General features: G+C 38.9%; 2 protein-coding genes across 3 annotated transcripts; both read left to right on the forward strand.

Moving 5' to 3' along the window:
* Positions 1 to 4,342: 4,342 nt before the first annotated feature.
* Positions 4,343 to 10,688, forward strand: wasf3a (WASP family member 3a). Its single transcript, XM_067607971.1, has 9 exons — positions 4,343 to 4,525; positions 5,931 to 6,092; positions 7,168 to 7,302; positions 7,462 to 7,615; positions 7,707 to 7,824; positions 7,924 to 8,108; positions 8,855 to 9,076; positions 9,183 to 9,487; positions 9,633 to 10,688. The coding sequence occupies exons 2-9, from the start codon at positions 5,960 to 5,962 to the stop codon at positions 9,788 to 9,790; spliced, it is 1,410 nt and encodes a 469-aa protein (XP_067464072.1). The 5' UTR covers positions 4,343 to 4,525; positions 5,931 to 5,959; the 3' UTR covers positions 9,791 to 10,688.
* A 1,139-nt stretch (positions 10,689 to 11,827) lies between these two features.
* LOC137195528 (V-type proton ATPase catalytic subunit A-like) lies at positions 11,828 to 18,017 on the forward strand. Of its 2 annotated transcripts, none has more exons than XM_067607972.1 (15): positions 11,828 to 11,983; positions 12,603 to 12,711; positions 13,316 to 13,444; positions 13,640 to 13,854; positions 13,954 to 14,091; positions 14,184 to 14,335; positions 14,475 to 14,637; positions 14,865 to 14,973; positions 15,114 to 15,236; positions 15,332 to 15,446; positions 15,815 to 15,878; positions 16,028 to 16,231; positions 16,563 to 16,657; positions 16,916 to 17,087; positions 17,291 to 18,017. In XM_067607972.1, the coding sequence occupies exons 2-15, from the start codon at positions 12,630 to 12,632 to the stop codon at positions 17,381 to 17,383; spliced, it is 1,854 nt and encodes a 617-aa protein (XP_067464073.1). In that variant the 5' UTR covers positions 11,828 to 11,983; positions 12,603 to 12,629; the 3' UTR covers positions 17,384 to 18,017. The 2 variants fall into 2 exon arrangements, with proteins under 2 accessions (XP_067464073.1, XP_067464074.1); XM_067607973.1 differs by having other exon boundaries at positions 11,832 to 11,983; positions 12,614 to 12,711.
* The last annotated feature ends 307 nt before the right edge of the window (positions 18,018 to 18,324 follow it).

The raw sequence follows: 18,324 nt of genomic DNA on the forward strand, positions 1-18,324 counted from the left end.
TTTAGAAGAAGAGACATATTTTAATCTAGATTAACTGCTCATTCACTTGTGCCACCAACAATAACCAACAGATGGCACCAAGTGAGAAGTGAGGATCAGGGTATGAGCATCAGAGGACTACACTGTATTTTGTCTAAAATTGACAACAAAAACCAGATTAATTTCATTTCTGAAACCTGTTGCTATTGTGAAACTTAAGGGTGTAAAACATTTGATGGAAAAAAAAACAAAAATAATCTAATAGATGCAGGAAATTTGGCACTCAAGGAGTTAGAGATGAAGTAGCAAGTCACACACTACAGGACTATGAAATTTTTGACTGCAGTTCCCTTTTCAGTTAATTTTAAAGGGGTACTCAGGTGATTTAGTATCACTCGTGACATACATAAATCTGGGGGACTCACAAGATATAAGTTTGTTTAATGTCAAAATTGAAGCAGCATAGCCTGAGAAAGCCTGATTTTTACCCCCAGTATGGGTGAAGCTTTTAAATTGCTTGAACCTACATTTCCAATATGCAACTTGATAGCATCTTTTCTATCTTCTATCTATTTCGGCGAGTCCAGGTTTCAATAATAAATGTCCCATTCATTTTTTTCCATAGACAACGTTCCATGTTGGTTGGAGCTCATTGAATCGTCAGTACAAAAGATGTCTTAGAAAATATCTAGTTCTTTGATAAAAAGTTGAACATGGAAGCCTGTGTACACAAAAAAATTTGGTGGAGAAGTTAACTACAACACCCATGGTTCATTTTGACAAGAAAGATTACGCTACTGGGTCAATTCTGGGTCAATTTTGGAGGAATTCAACAACTATGTCGCCATGTTTTGTTCACATATTCAACGACAAAGCGTTTTGAATTTGCCGCCTCTCTGATTCTCACCTCTTATTGGCTTCTTCTCCATAGCAACAGCAACAGCAGCCTAGAATAGGCTCCTGCCAAAATGATGGACTAATATGATTCCTCAGAAATGAAGTTGAACTAATCAAAACTGGTAACCATAAAAATAAACCTATGTGACTGTAAAATTATCTGAGAGAGTCCCGTGTTTCTATGCTAAAAGAACATTTTGAAATGGGAAGAACCAACTCTATTAAACCGCTCCGCCTCCTGAAACTCCTTCTTTAAAACTCCACATTTCTAATTTGTGTTTAAACTTTGGAGAGCTCCCTCCAGAGCCACAAAAGAAATGATAAAACAAAAAGCAGCACTCCTTATGACTGAACTTCATGTGCAAGTGCCCTTTTGACAATATGTCAGTATATGTGCAGGACTGTTGTGCACATGTTCTTCACCTGTGGGTGTTTGGTTTATTATTCTGCAGTTTCAAATTCAGACTCTGTATTCCACTAAATCATCATCAAACATGTCACTTAGCACTTGATGAGCACTAGGTGCATCTACTTGAAAGCCACTTGTGTGACTAGTTTAAAAGCACTGAACCTTGAACTAAAATAATGCATCTATGTAAAGTTATTCATGATTTTAACAAAAAAACACTGCACAACAAGAGTGTCTTTCATTATAAACCGGTGCTCATGCAGCCAAACATGATCAAACCCACAGCATCTTATTTTATATTCTATTAATGTTTCCAAAGATATCAAGTATGTCAGACTGAATTTTGGGGAAATGTGTATTAAATGATTCACAAGATATCTAGAATATTTCAATTTGATGGAGGCTACTTTCAGACATTAGATATACTTTATTACAGACAGTGTGGAATAAGATTATTATTCTAACGTGAAAATTATTTATATGGAAATAAAAGGGGAAAAACTGAATGGTAAGGGATTATACAATGATGCTCATGATGACAGCTCAGTGTTGGAGGTGTGTGTGGCTTTCACTCTCACTGGGTAATAACTGGCAAGGCATTGGCAATGATCAATATAGAGGAGGACTAGAAAGCCATAATAGGAGGACAAATATCAGAGGAGAGGCAGTTTGTGTGTCAGTTTGTAATGGATGATAGAGGTGTTAGTGTTTGGGCTGCTGTGTGCAGTAAGTGGCTAAGCTGGTGGTTGGTGAAACCAGCAGGGTCAATGATGGTGATAATGGGGAGGGTAAGTACTGTATTGGGGTTAATACTTCTGAGCTGGCCAAGAGATTATGGCACTGTCTAAAATACAGAAGACCCCTCAGTGAACTCCTCCTAGGCTTAACATGACACCATCAAGAGTACACGTACTACAAGACAGGCAGACAATATCTTTGATTTTGGCCTGATTAACATAAAGCTTTAAAAATAGTGGGGACTGTTAATAATGATTTCTTCAATGTGAAACTTTTTGGATTTATTTCGGAAATTTTGATATCAAGCCGTTCTTGTCAACCTCTTTTCTTAAAAGTCATTCTCCATCAAGTTTTGATTTGTTATTTACTGGATTCTGGATGTTTTTTTCAATTGTTGAAATATTGCACAGTTTGGATTTTTTCTCCCTTAACCATTGTTTTCAGGTCAGTGAAGTCTATTGCTTCTTGTATGATGTTATCATTTTATACTTTAAAAACCTCTTAAAATATTTTCAAGTACATTCAAATAATTTGTCTCTTTTATAATGTCTGTAACAGCAACTGTTTGAGTTTTGACAATGTACGCTGAGTGTCTGATTGTAAGTGTTTATTTAGTTGTTTGATGTCAGTTGATCGTGATATCCAAGTTTTTGGAGCTATAATCTAATATACAGTAATACGTTTTGCCTGCCTAAATATAGGATGCAATGAGCACACAACTAACCCTCTGCACCATAATTAAAGTCACACGATAAAAATGGAAAGTCGTCAAGCTCTGGGTTTAGCTTGCTCCCTGTCACTCCCTGTAATGTAATGGCTTGTATGTCAGGAAAGATCCTGACATACAAGCCATTACATTTCACTATTAACATGTTAAAACAAATCTTTACTTAAAGGAATAGTCTGACATTTTTGGGAAATACACTTGTTCAGTTTCTCTCTGAGAGTGAGTTAAGAAGTTTGAAACCACTCATGTCTGTACACTAAATATGAAGCTGCACCCAGAAGATGGTCAGCTTGGTCCAAAAGTAAAAGGTAAATCTGCAATCCAGGACCTCTAAAGCTCAATAATTAACATATTATATATATTTTCTTTAAAACCATGTAATCAGCCAAATCTGTACACATCTTTAAAAAGCATCTTAAATTTGTGGGTTGTACACGTAATTCTCCCTGTTTTTATATGCTGCCTTTTTCCCCCTTTGCTTTGTCCTGCTTAACTGATTAAAGTTCACTGTTGGCACTCATGAAAAAACAATGAAGAGTTAACTGGCCCTTTAAACCCATCAACAACACAGATTACATCAAGATAGCTGGATTAAACTATGTCTCTGTGAAAAAAGCAATACTCCTGTATAATAACTGTGAGTTATAGTTTCATGGTGTGCTACTTATAAAGATTTAAGCCCCCATATCTGGGTTACACCACTCCCTCCCACAATCCAGATGATGCCATCTGTGAGAAAAGAGCAGAGAGCGAGTGCATGTGTGTGTGTGTGTGTGTGTGTGTGTGTGCTGAGGGTCTCATTTCACTATTAATCCAGGTCGTCACCGCTGAGATGTTAATAGGCTGGCTGGGACTGACGTGCTGCTGTTTATGCTGAGTGGGTAAATTGAAACAAGAATCAGAGAGGATTGAGAAAAGATGAAGAAGGTTAAATAAAAAAAAAATTCTGATCAGATGCAATACAATTATAAAAGTACATGAAAGAAACTCAAAGGCTGCAGAACAAGATTTGAACCAAGCGTGAACAATTTGCTAATTTAAAACGATAGAGCATTTAGTTTTAGTGCTGAAATGATTCGTCAATTATTCAATCAGTCAATAAACAGAAAATTAATCATCAAAAATTTTCATAAAATGTTCATACTGCAGATTGAATGCCTGGGTTTTGGACTGGTGGTCAGACCAAACATGTAATTTTAAGACTTTACCTTGGGACCTGAGAAATTTGTGATGGGTATTTTCACTATCATCTGACTAAACTTGTTGGCTAATCAATTAATCAAGAAAAATAGGCCCTAATAAACACAATCAATAATGAAAAAAGTTGCAGCCTTAATTATTATGTCGTAAAACCAAAATTAGGTCTATAACATTTAAGCCTAATAATTACCATATAAATATCCAGTTCATAGAAGGCAGCTATGACTTTGAATCCACAAAAATAGGACTAATACATCATGAAGTCAAACCCTGCATGTGAAATGGCTGGCATGACGACTGTGATTGGATGACAGGAGTAAATCTGCTGACCAAATCCCCTCATGGCTCAAGCTGTGATTTGAACCAGAGATTTGTTTTCAGAGTGAACTCCGGCCTGCAGGGATGACTACCGTCACTGTCCGCCACACCACTACAGGAAGCCATCAGAGAGTTTGTTTCATTTTGATGAGACAGCTTGGACCCAACTTTCACTGCACCGTCCTGGCGTGCTGACGTGGAAAAAAAGGAACGTACGTTGAACCAAGTCAACCCACGGCTGCTCTGTGGTGAAGTAGGTGTGTTGTTAGTGTTGTTAAGCGTCTTCTGGTGCTGCTGGTATATACTGTTAGAAATTACATGTTTGGTGTAACTTACATGTTACCTGCTAGATGTTTGAACTTTCTGTCATGAAAAAATAAAAGTTAGGCAAGCTGACAAAATATTTAAAAGAGTAACTGTTTTAAGGAACTTTTTTTTCCACTCAGATGTATGTACATTACATTAAAAGGGTTAAACTGTATAGATCCTTCTGGTCATACTGGCCACAAAGAGATCAATTTTTAGAGTGATCTCAGTGTAGTTGATGGGGGACAAAATAAAAAAAAGAAATTCTAAAGTGATACACTGACGAGACTTTCACTTTCTAGACAAGCCAAAGAATGTGAACTTGCAACACACCTTTACTGAAAAGTGACCTTTGGATTTATAACGTCATATTTTGTTTCATACATGCTAAAATGCTAGAATGTGACCTTTGTTTGCTGTGGTGCACAGAATATGAAAATTATGTTAAGAATGGGAATTTGATATTCTTATTGTTACAACAGCCCTGGCTCACCTCCACACCTGTCATTACTGGCAATCATCCCTCAAGTTCATTTAAAAACAAGTGTAAAGTGACTTGCAAATTCACTTTAAAAATGGCCACATCTGATGTCTTCACACCTCTTTAATCACAATCAGTTGCTATGCATGTTTAATCCTTTAAATAACTGCCAAATAATACACAATAGGTGTATCAATTTGACAGGTGGTGATAAATTTTAACATGCGGCAGCAAGTGGCCCAATTATACAACACAGCAAATATATCAAAATCATAAAAGCTTTCATTTAGACTTTGATGCTGTCCATTATGCTTTTTTTTACCACTATTTTTAAACCAATATAATCAAAATAAAAAAAGAGAACAGGCCAACCAATTGCAAACTTAAATGTCTTTTTTAACTATTTAAATTCAGTTTAGATAAAATGAAAAATGACAACAGATTTCGAAGAAATGTTAATTTCTATAGTGTTTATCTGGCAACTTCATTTACAGACAACAGTACAAAAATTCAGGGAATCATTACTCTACTATTTATCGATGAGAAAATCAATAACAATGCACAGTTTCTCATTAATGTAGACTGTGCAAATAGATATATGAAAATATACAAACTGCGTTAAGTAGCATTTTAGCTATGAATAGAGATTATATTATGAATAATGAATAGAGGAATTATAGTCAGGTGACAAAGATCATGTTACTGTACCTCTGTGTACCAGTGAAACATCCTACAAATATGACATTTGAGGAAGACACGATGTTTGATTACTACTGATGTTGCTTTATGAATAGATATTCATGAATAATATTGATAGTTTTACTCTGCAAGTTTTATCCACTGAGCTGTCAACACTGTCCTCTGTCTCCCTGCAGGTGTCGTGGCCGAGATGTGAGAAGGGGTCATGCCTCTGGTCAAGAGAAACATTGAGCCTCGGCACCTGTGCCACAGTGCCGTACCTGATGGAATTGGCAATGAGCTGGAATGTGTAACCAACAACACGCTGTCCGCCATCATCCGCCAGCTCAGTAGTCTGAGTAAGATCACAGTTACCCACATTTAGCGGTTACTCATATGTTCAGATGCGTCTTTAAACCTGAGATCATCACAGGAGCAAAATAAGGTCAAGGTCAAGTGTTGCCACTGCTATTAAAGCATGTAAATTGCAAGATCAACTGCAGCAACATATGAGTAAAATCATCCCATATTAGCATTAAACAGGTTCATTAAAAGACAGACAATGGGCAGTGAAGGCATTCAGGAACAACCAAATTACTTAATGGTTTCAACTGGGAGAAATTATTTCCTTATCATGCAGTGTCATTTAAAGTAATCATTCAGTCCCATCTATTTGGACAAAGATTCAAAATATGAACGGCACAAAAAACAGGCTGCATCTTTTTTATTTATATTTTTATACTTCATTGTCACCTGATTGTTACACTGTTAGCGAGACAAAAACAACTCAAATATCACTTTAAAAGCAAAACTGTTTGTGGTAGTCAGTAATGGCATCTGTCTACTGTACATTGTAATTAGCCAATTTGTGCAGAGTAAGAGTGGTTTAAATGGTGAATGTAAGTGTTGCAAAGTCTAGAAAAACTGTGTGTTTTGTCCTATGAGTCATACAGTTTGTGCACAGAAATATGAGAGAGAAAAATGTAGAGGGAAAGACTATTTTAGGAAGCAAATTTACTCATGGACATCTGGCCCACGGATACTCTGATTAGTGTGTGTGTGTGTGTATGTGTGTGTGTGTGTGCGTGTGTGTGTGTTGGGATTTAGTGAAGTTACAGGAGCTTAGAGCTTACCGTAAAGCTTTGTATCACAGGCAGATAAGACAGAGAGTGAGTGGGCGGAGACACAAACAGAGGCAGTCTATTGATAGTCTCCACATTAAGTGGATCTGAGTGCCATTCATGCCGTAATGTGCAGGGACTGATAACTCAGTACATAATCCAGAGAAATATGATGGATTCAGAAATATTCATCCATGTTTGTTTATTATAGTCCTGTGCCATGCAGTATGCTGCTATTCTGTCTTTAACAAGTTTGACATACATTTCTTTTTCTTTTTTTCCCCCTTTTCCTCCCAATTCGGGCTTTTTGCAGGTAAACATGCAGAAAATGTTTTTGGAGAACTTTTTAATGAAGCCAACACCTTTTATGTGCGTGCAAACTGTCTCCAGGACCGCATCGACCGCTTGGCCGACAAGGTCACCCAGCTGGACTCCAGTGTGGAGGAGGGTTAGTGACGCTCTGACTGTGCTGAGATTGACCTGCAGAGTTTTGCAAAAACACTCAATGGAATTAACAGACAAATGAAATGATCTTTTATGCCTTACTCATTCATTCTCACAAATGTTTAAGTGTTAAATCTGAAACCTCTGTCTTGCTCTTTTGCAGTCTCTCTTCAGGACATAAACATGAGGAAAGCATTTAAAAGCTCTACCATCCAGGACCAACAGGTTTTGTCTAAGGGCAGCACTCCGAACTCTGTGTCTGAGATGTACAACAGCAGCGACAGGCCTCCTCCTCTCAGCACCCTCACTGCCTACAGGTACTGCATGTACTGTAAGTGCAACATCTGATCAGCTTACATCCTCAGTTAAATGTGTCATTTCACATAGGGATTTGTTTTTTACATGTAGAGAGGATTCCACTGATGCAATGAAATACTACTCAGACCCGTCATACTTTTTTGACTTGTGGAAGGAGAAAATGCTTCAGGACACAGAGGATAAGAGGAAAGAGAGGAGGAGGCAAAGGGTGAGAACCACTGATGTTTTTTTTGTTTGTTTGTTTCTTTATCTTTACATATGTATTTATAATGTGAGTTTTCATCTCATTTTCTGTCCCTCCATCCAGGAACAGAAGCGATGTGTGGAAAGTAGCACCCTTCAGCGCGAAGTGAAGAAGGTGAGAAAGGCTCGAAACCGCAGACAAGAGTGGAACATGATGGCGTTCGATAAAGAGCTTCGTCCAGATCACCGCCATCCACAGACACTGCGACGAGGGGCATCGTCTGAGGGCTCGCTGTCCCCTGACGGCAGGTTTGTGCTTTTACATAGGGCCTGTTTTTTTATTGGGGGTGTTTTTTTAAATGCAATCAAGGAATTTGTGTTTTCAAATGGATTTGACGCCTCACACGTCACAAACTGCACAGCTTTGGAAAAACTGTTGCAGTCATGGTTGTTCTTTTAAGCATATTCAAGCACCAGGCTTTTAATTTAAAATCATCTGTGTGCAGTTTTAGTTCTCTGCATGTGTGCGAGTGTTTGCATGTTCACGTGATAGCATGATCCCTGATGGAGCATCTAATCTTTCTGCTACTACATATGAAATATTTTGATCTAGTTTTAATCTTCTCTGGAAAGTCATGCACAATGCTCATGCAGTCCTATTCACAATGAAAAGTATTAGGATATTACTGTCAATATTGCATAAGATGTCCCCTATGTCTTTGTCCCTATGTTTACTGTCACTTTCTACTTTTAAATACCTAAGAAACATTTAAACCTTTAAAAAGATCATATATTATATGCAAAAAAATAATAACCAAGACAGAAAGTTGATTTCAGAGAATATTAGTGAAGAAAAAGGTTTGAGGAAAATGTAAAAACAAACATTGGCGGTATTACAGGGTAAGATTCTATTTTCATGATGCGGACCTTGCAACTCAAATCGCCATATGTGTGTTGTGTAAAGCTTCAGTTTTGATTTTATAACAACAAATCCACCATCTGGATATGTGAAGGCATCTGCATGAGAAGCTGTCTGTCTTTCATTGTTTATCCAGGCCCGAACTCCCAGACTACCCCATCCCTCCAGTGCCTGCCCACGCTGCTTGTAACTATGCCAAGTCTCATGATTACGTGCCTGGGAACGCAAACCCCTCACCACCTGTGGAGCATGAATACCACAGCATTGATGTCAACTACAAGAGAGTAACCTACTCCGTAGCAGAGCCTCACGCTGCAGACCGAATGAACAGTTCAATACGTCCACCTGCAGATTATAAGTATGTTTTTTTTCCAAGAACAACTGTTGCATTATCACAGAAAGCATTAAATATATCACTTTTCCAGCAACTGCAACATAATCCTCTTTTTTTCATTGTCGACCAGCTCTGTCCCTCCTCCTCCTGCCCCGGGTCCAGCCATTCCATCGGCACAGACGGCCTTTGGTTTTCCCCTGGGTGCACTACCACCAACACCTCATAATGGAGTTTTGCATGTGGGCCCAGGTTACCCGCTCCCACCTGTACCTCCTCTGGGGCCTCGTACGGTTCCTCCTCCCCCGGGTCCCCCACCTCCACCTCTCCCTCCCCCAGCTGCACCCTCGTACCTATCAGGACACAGTGAAGGCAGCAGAGCAGAGACTAAAACTGTGAGAGATGCGAGAAGTGATCTGCTGTCTGCCATCCGCATGGGTGAGTATTGGCACGGTCAGACATGTATTATGTAGTGTTTTCTGCTGGTCAGATAAATGACCTGCCGCTATGTACAAGACCTTGACCGATGTACAATATTTGTGAGTGATCTTATTGTTAATATATATACTTTTGCCCTTATTAGGCATCCAGCTGAAGAAAGTCCAAGAGCAGCAAGAGCAGCAGAGTAAGCGTGAGCCAGTGGGGAACGACGTGGCGACCATCTTGTCCCGGCGTATTGCGGTGGAGTACAGTGACTCTGAGGATGACTCTGAGCTGGATGAAAACGAGTGGTCAGACTGACCAAACACAAAGTGTAGCACCTGCCTGAAGTTTTGCCTCATTGGATCTTCAGTGCAAATAAAGCAAAACTGTGACCTCGACCTAAAGGATGCCGACCCACTGAGTACCTTCAGTTGATCTCATGTTAATACTGTGCTGCCACATTCATTTCTCACTTCTCATTGACAGGTGAATTTTCAGATCTACTATATACGTTTTTTTTTAAAGTGATTATTTGTATGATGAATATATGTTTAGTTTTATACCTCTGATGTGATGTGAGCCATTGGTTTTCTGAAGCTTAAAAATCTTTAGAAGATGTGTCCTGTTGAACTGAACTCAACTTCTAAACAAAGATCTCTCCTGAAAGAATAAACTGACACCTTGAATGCATCGTACCTATCACTCCACTGATGAAATGTGCAGCATTAAAAGTGACATCACAGTTATAGGCCTTTTTCATTTTGATATGTCACAGTAAGAAAAACACAGGTGTAAATAATAAAAATGAATGATGCCTGAATTCCATTTAGCTGCCTCAGTTTCAGGGTCCTGGTATTGTGCATAACAGCTTACTGTCACACTGTCTGGGACATTTGAATATAACGAGCCATTGTTAATGTTATTAGTAAGACCTGTGCTTTTCCTACCATGACAAATGTCAGCTTTGAAAAAGCCCTATTGTTTATGAATGAATTCAGTGTTATAAACTTATAATAACTGATAATATTTTTAACTGAATGTGCCCCTCCCTACATTATGTGAGTGTTTGATTCCATTATATATTTTCCAAAATGTAATTGCTACCTCATTTTGTGTCCTGTGGTATGTATAGAGTATCATGAACAGTCAGAGCACAGTTTGTTTTTTTCTGCAAATAAATTATTATTTGTTGTGACGCATCTCTGAAAATGTTGACATGTCAGTAAATTCTTTAGTATTACCCAGAAAATCATGTTATGATAGTCTCATATTTTACCTTCTTCTTCCTATAGTGTAGTTCATGTGCAGAAGCTTTTCATTGGGTGTGCATATGACTGCAACAAGGCATTTTTGAAACATGTCAATCAACCTCTTACAGTAAATATACTGCATACATTTTTCAGTTAATTATTATTTCTCATAACGGTGGCTGAAATTAATAGTCCATTAGAGAAATTACCTATAAAACAATTTATTTTACAGTTAATTTCACTAGGTATGTATGTACCACATAATTATGAGGTATTATTGGTACAGAGGTATCAAATGTAGTTATACTGTAGTATTACCATGTAATAAGTAATAATATGTAATATTTTACCATTAATCAATGTAGGCAACTGCCTGGGAGCCCCCAGTTAAAACAACAGCTATAGATTTATTATGATGTTTAGATGTGAAAAATATTGAATTAAGTTACTATTCTAATTCACTGTTCCCTGAAACAACTTACAAAAGACCCCCAAAATATGCAACTGTATACTTCTACTTCAGAGAAAAACATTGCACCACTACATTCACCTGACTGGATAATATTACTGGTTACATTGCAGATTCAGATTTTACTCACAAAATATAACATAATAAAATATGATGCATTATTATTGGTTAAACTATCCAGCATTATATAAGAATTAAAAGCTCCACCTTGGACACAAGTTAAGAACATCTAAGTAAGAAAAATGTTTTGAGTACTTCTTCTACCACTGCCAATACCAACATTCCCAGTTAGAGAAAGGGTGAAAATAAAGCAAGACAGAGTTTGACTGGGGCCCCCAATCACTAAATCCACCCCTGCCATGTAGCCTAGTAACATAAAAATGGTAACTAACAAGGTAAAATATGAAAACCAAGTAAAATTCAAGTATTTACTGCTAAATATTTGTAAAGTCACAGTTGTTGGACTTTGGTTTCTTCATTTTCTTACATTTGCATAAATGTAGTTTGTTGCAGGTGAACTTATTATTTATATCCAGCAGAGGTCAGTAATGCGCCCGCTGGCAGTGTGTCGACCGGCGGAACCTATCATCGACTAGGAAACTGTTGAGCTGCGGACGCCATGTTGGCTCTACAGACAGCTCAACACGTCCGGACGGAGGAAGCCGCTTGAGCCACAATGGAGATGTTTTCTTCCCGTGACAGTCCGGTGCCAGGCAGGTGATTAGCACAGTGAAGCTCCTCCTCAGCCTGCTACGTTATAGACAAACCTGGAGTACTACATATAAAGACAAGGTAAGGCATTTGTACTGTAGGTATTTTTTGGTGATTTTGACAACCGAAAGCTACGATTTCCCTCCAGTCTTAGCCCAAATACTGCATGAATAATCGCTAATTCAGCTTTAACCTATCTGTGATAATGATGAATATAGCTTGTGTTTGCTAGCTAGTCACCTGACTTCTACGTGCACACGCACAAATCAGCTTTGCTCCTGTAACCCTGCGTGTGTAGTAACAAACATAATTGTTTCCATTTGACAAGCAAACATGTGTTCAGCGATGAACAGTAGTAACCAGATAACTTACTTTAACATTTCTTCGACCCTGGTTGAAATAGATGAAAGGTTTAGCAGCTTCAGCTGAGTTAGCTAGTAGTGACCTTAAACTGTCAGGCTTGGCCATTCATTTCCAGTTAGACAGTTAGTTAATCTTATATCTGGTTTGGTGCTCATGTATAAATGTGCATCTCATTGTTGTGTGTCCAAAAAAAAGAAAGACACCTTTGCTCTGTATCTTTAGTCTCGCTGTCATTGGTAAAGAAGAGGTAGTGCATGATGTGTGTGTTAAAGTTTTCTCAGCTGTGTAACAATCTACATTACTTGACATCATCTGTGTCTCATATTCATGCCTAAAGGGATTTTTCAGGACAGAAACTGTCACGATGGATACCTCAAAACTTCCTAAGATCCAGGATGAAGACCGAGAAAGCGAATTTGGATATGTTCATGGGGTTTCTGGACCAGGTCTGGTTTATTAGCCTTTTCTTTGAATGGATAGATTTTATTGTTTAGCAAAAGCCACGTATACCATTTTATCTTGCAAACGTGTTAGTGTCTTTTGACAACCGTTCACACTATTGTAATAAGATATTAAATCAGAAACAGATTTATTTATTTGCACGTACAAGGAATTTGCCTTGGTGTTGTGGTATATAACAGTCAAAAATATACACAAAATTAAGTAATCCTAAACAATATAATACAATTATAATGTATATAATATAATATAATGTAACATGTAATGTTTGTGGGTGGATAGAGTCTGTATCAGTGGGGGGTCCCAGGCCCAATAGGCTCTTCTTGGGTTGAGCAATATGGTTAAAATTCTTTATCACATCACACATATGTCATCTTATACTGTGATACTGACATATATGTACATACATTTCTTATTTTTACATGGTACTTAGTTTGAATGTTATGCAAGTACATGTAAAAATGTAAACAAGACAAAACTTCACAAGCCCCAGCAAGGATTTTCAACCTATTTCTTGTCCAGCAGATTTGTTCATTGTATCAATTTCTATCTTTTCTCCTCTTTTTTTTTTTTAACTTATCCAATCAACAGTGGTGACAGCTACAGCGATGGCTGGAGCAGCCATGTACGAGCTTGTCCGTGTAGGTCACAGCGAGCTGGTCGGAGAAATCATCCGTTTAGAGGGAGACATGGCAACCATCCAGGTCTACGAGGAGACTTGTATCCTTTTTGCTGCTACATTCAAACATTTAACAAACCGTGTCATGATTCACCTTAAAATTAAATTCAAATAATATCATAAATGTTACATTTTGGCATTTAAGCATTTGTTAAGTCAGTAAATTAGAGACTGAGACTTTTAAGGCTAGTCTAGTGTGTCAAGGTGCCTGCAGTTTCCCTAACTTGATGCCACAGCTGGTGTGTCTGTTGGTGACCCTGTCCTTCGCACAGGTAAACCCCTCTCTGTAGAGTTGGGGCCCGGAGTCATGGGCTCCATCTTTGACGGCATTCAGCGTCCACTTAAAGACATCAATGACCTCACTCAGAGTATCTACATCCCAAGAGGAGTAAACATTGGTGCCCTTAACAGAGACCTCAAATGGGAATTTTCCCCCGTCCAGAGTCTCCGGGTAAGAAAAATATGTTTTCTTTTATGTGTGAACTATGGATGTGAACTCAGTCTCTCCCCTCCAACTGTTCCGACTAATTATATGTGATCCCCTCTCCAGGTTGGCAGTCACATTACAGGTGGCGATATCTACGGCATGGTGTTCGAAAACTCCTTAATAAAGCACAAACTGATGCTTCCACCTCGCAGCAGAGGCACCGTCACCTACGTGGCCCCACAAGGAAACTACGACATTTCTGTGAGTGTTTGTCCTGAATAACCATTCTTCTGTTCTAATCAGTGTTTCTGCGAATGTGACGCACTGTGTTTCTCTGATCGCGTTGTATTCAGGATGTGGTTCTGGAGCTTGACTTTGAAGGCGTAAAGGAGAAGTTCACCATGGTGCAGGTGTGGCCAGTACGACAAATCCGCCCAGTCACAGAGAAGCTACCTGCCAATTATCCGCTGCTCACTGGTCAGAGAGTTCTGGACGCCCTTTTCCCGTGAGTAATCCTAATCTGAGTTAAGCAACGTCAGCCTCAGTTTTAACTTCACATCATCTTGAACTGACCACATATTTTACTCTGTGTGATAAAATCTGTAAGCTGTAAATCAAACTGCATGGACCTTTGTGCTGTATAGTTGCGTGCAGGGCGGCACCACTGCTATACCAGGTGCCTTTGGATGCGGAAAGACGGTGATCTCTCAGTCGTTGTCCAAGTACTCCAACAGTGACGTCATCATCTATGTCGGCTGTGGAGAGCGTGGAAATGAAATGTCTGAAGTACTGCGAGATTTCCCCGAGGTTGGTGGAAGAACGTAAAGCTTTTAATTTGTCATATCTGAGATTTCTGCACAATATACAACATACTCGGCCACCGTCAGCTCCCTTTTTTATCTTAAAAAATAATAAATAAGTAAAGGGAAGGGATGGATGAATGAATTAAAGATTCAGGTTAATATTGTTTAGAGCAGAAAATCTTCAGAATAGTGTTCATGTTGTATAATGTTAACACTGCTCTTACCCAACAGCTTACCATGGAAGTCGATGGCAAGGTTGAGAGCATCATGAAGAGAACAGCACTGGTTGCTAATACGTCCAACATGCCTGTGGCTGCCAGAGAGGCTTCCATTTACACAGGTACCAACAAAATAGCCTTTTTAAAAGTTTTAACCACTACTACATGGATTTTTTTAAATGAAATTTCGGAAAAACAAAATTTCAGTGTCTCTTTCTTTATAAGAAATGGAGAAACTTAGAATGTCCGTTTGCCTCTGCAGGGATCACACTGTCTGAATACTTCAGAGATATGGGTTATAATGTGAGCATGATGGCCGACTCGACATCTCGATGGGCCGAAGCTCTGAGAGAAATCTCTGGAAGGTTGGCTGAAATGCCTGCTGGTGAGTTCATATAGTCATACAGTGTTTTTTTTATATGTATTTCTAAAGGTGGTGTTGGACAGTAAACAAGATGTCGTGTATGTTGTTGTGTGTAGACAGCGGTTATCCTGCTTACCTGGGCGCCAGGCTCGCCTCCTTCTATGAGCGCGCTGGACGTGTGAAGTGCCTGGGAAATCCAGAGAGAGAAGGCAGCGTCAGCATCGTAGGAGCGTGAGTTGGCTTTCATATAAGGAGAGAAAATGCCTATGAATTACTTACTTACTACTACTATAACTGCTCACCAGAAAATGATGGATGCTTTGAAATCAAATATATGCACACAACATACTATTTTGTATTGAAACTTCCTTTTGGTGGTGAAATTACTCTCTACCTCTTCTAAGTTGTATTTTTTTCTCCATTATTTTTTTTAACGCTTTGTGCAAAATATTGGGTCTTGAGAAAAGTCTTAGACAGCTTTGTTATAAGCTTTCTCTCCTATGAAGCTTTTTCATGAGAGTGGGAAAAGAAGGCCACATAACAAAATGAACCATGGCCTGAAAGGTACATTATCAATTAATATGGTGAATTCCTTTCAGTGTGTCGCCCCCTGGTGGAGACTTCTCAGACCCTGTAACTTCAGCCACATTGGGCATTGTTCAGGTAAGTGATGGGTAGTGACTTCTCAGCACTTGTTCCTTAACATTTCACTTAATTCACCTCATAGTCAATGTATTTTTCTTTTGTTTTTCTTGCTTACCATTCTGTGTGTGTGTGTGTGAGTGATCTTTTTTCTTTCTTCTTATTTTCAGGTGTTCTGGGGATTGGACAAGAAGCTGGCTCAGAGAAAGCATTTCCCTTCTGTAAACTGGCTGATTAGTTACAGCAAGTACACACGAGCTCTGGATGAATATTACGACAAACAGTTCCCTGAGTTTGTGCCTCTACGTACAAAAGCCAAAGAGATCCTGCAGGAGGAGGAGGACCTGGCTGAAATCGTGCAGCTTGTAGGCAAGGTGAGGACGGTTAAGATTATATAAGACAAACTATTCCCTCAGAAGTTTTTATCTGTCGGCTCAGAAAACAATTACTACAAAGAAAGTCTTATTGAAGGTGCAGCAGATTAAAAAAAAATACACACTGTTGGTCACTTGTAGATCTGACCTTTTAATTAAAGTATTGTTTCTAGATGCCCTCATTTTTACAGCCTGTTAATTGGTGCATTTGATTTGTGAAATGTGTCTTAAAGAAAATAATTCACCCAGAGTTGAGGAATTAATCATCCAATTGTTAGCATGAGCCGCTCTGAAAAAATAAAACAGACTGATCCTCATTATTTCTCCACAGGCTTCTCTGGCTGAGACAGACAAGATAACTCTAGAGGTTGCCAAGCTCATCAAAGATGACTTCCTGCAGCAGAACGGTTACACCCCCTACGACAGGTGAAAACAATCACTTTAGCTTTTATCTTAATAGCATTTAAGTAGCTACTCTTTGCTCCACAGCAGCTGAAGTTCATGTTGTAGTGCCATTTAGAAGGACTGTCCAGAAACTAAACAGTTTAGAAATTAATTTTAGGACACCATGTCTGTGGTAACAACAGAAAAGCTATTATGCTACATTAGTTTGACCTAAGACAAGTCACCAGTGGATAGTAATGGCAGACATCTCACATGTCTCTCCTGTCCCTTCACATACAGGTTCTGCCCCTTCTACAAAACTGTTGGCATCCTCTCAAACATGATTGCTTTTTACGACATGGCCCGTCACGCAGTGGAGTCCACAGCTCAGACTGACAACAAAATCACCTGGGCCATGATCAGGGAGCACTTGGGAGAGATCCTGTATAAGATCAGCTCGATGAAGTTCAAGGTACGTGATTGTTCCACGCCATCGTATTTAGTGGGATCAGGTGGTTCATCAAGGTTTTTTTTTTTGTCTGATTTCAGGATAGATAAATAAACAGGCTTGGGGTTCTGTCTGCTTTCATTTAAGAGATTTTGTTCTTCAGTTGATCTAATAATTGCTTATTTTTTGTTTTGTTTCATTCTCTCTCTATATGATGGATTGTTCAGGACCCTGTTAAGGACGGCGAAGCTAAGATCAAAGCAGACTACGCCCAGCTGCTGGAGGACATGCAGAACGCTTTCCGGACCCTGGAGGAATGAGTTACTTACCTCTAAGCCCCTCTTTCAAATACCCAAACCCCAGTGCAGTGCAACATAGTGCGGATTGAATGGCCCGTGTTCTGAATGTCTGCCTCAGTCATGTGAACTTTTATTCCTCGGTGTTTACGTCCCCTTAAACATTCCATGAGCTGCATTTCATTTTGTTGATTTTTGACGACTCGTGCTGGAATCCCAAATCTTCACTCAGCCCTCTGCATAGCACTTATAGATCACTACGCCATCATGTTGTGGTTAAAATCAGTGGGACCCAATCAGGTGCTGCACATGCACTTAACTACTTGCTGCAACAAAGAGTGGACAGGGTTTCTTTCCCCCAGATGTGACAGTGATCATTACAGATTATTAATCAAATGGGAACATGCACATGGCTAAAGGGACATATGCACTGTGTTGTATCAGGGGGGTTAAAGAATTCTTCCACCTCTTACCTCTAAAAGCGTGATGATAGTAATGTTGTGGACTATATACTTGATATTATGTGTAAAATGTGAATGAATGAGTCTGTTAGAGTTGTGTTGTAACAGATGTCTCACTATTATATTCATGGTATGTAACTGTCTCCTGAAATAAATGTAAAGAAATGACACAAGATCATTGTGTCAATAAGATTTAATTATGTCCTTTTGTATTTAATTCATGGTGAGTCAGCTGAATGAGTGTGTATCACCCCTACATCACATATTTACCTTTTAATATTATTTACTTCAATAAATCGTATTACAGATTTTAGTCATTTTAAAATGATTTCCTGATGACAATTGATGGAGAGGAGAGAGAAAATTTTTCATTATTCTTCTGTAGCTCTTTTCCATTTGAAACTGCTTTACATGAGGGTAAAATTTGCCGCACACTACTGCAACTTCATGAACACACCAGATAGTCAGCAAAAGACTTAACTCCAGATGGCGCAGACACGTTGC

This window comes from Thunnus thynnus, chromosome 13 (genome assembly GCF_963924715.1).
Source record: "Thunnus thynnus chromosome 13, fThuThy2.1, whole genome shotgun sequence".
Taxonomy (NCBI): domain Eukaryota; kingdom Metazoa; phylum Chordata; class Actinopteri; order Scombriformes; family Scombridae; genus Thunnus; species Thunnus thynnus.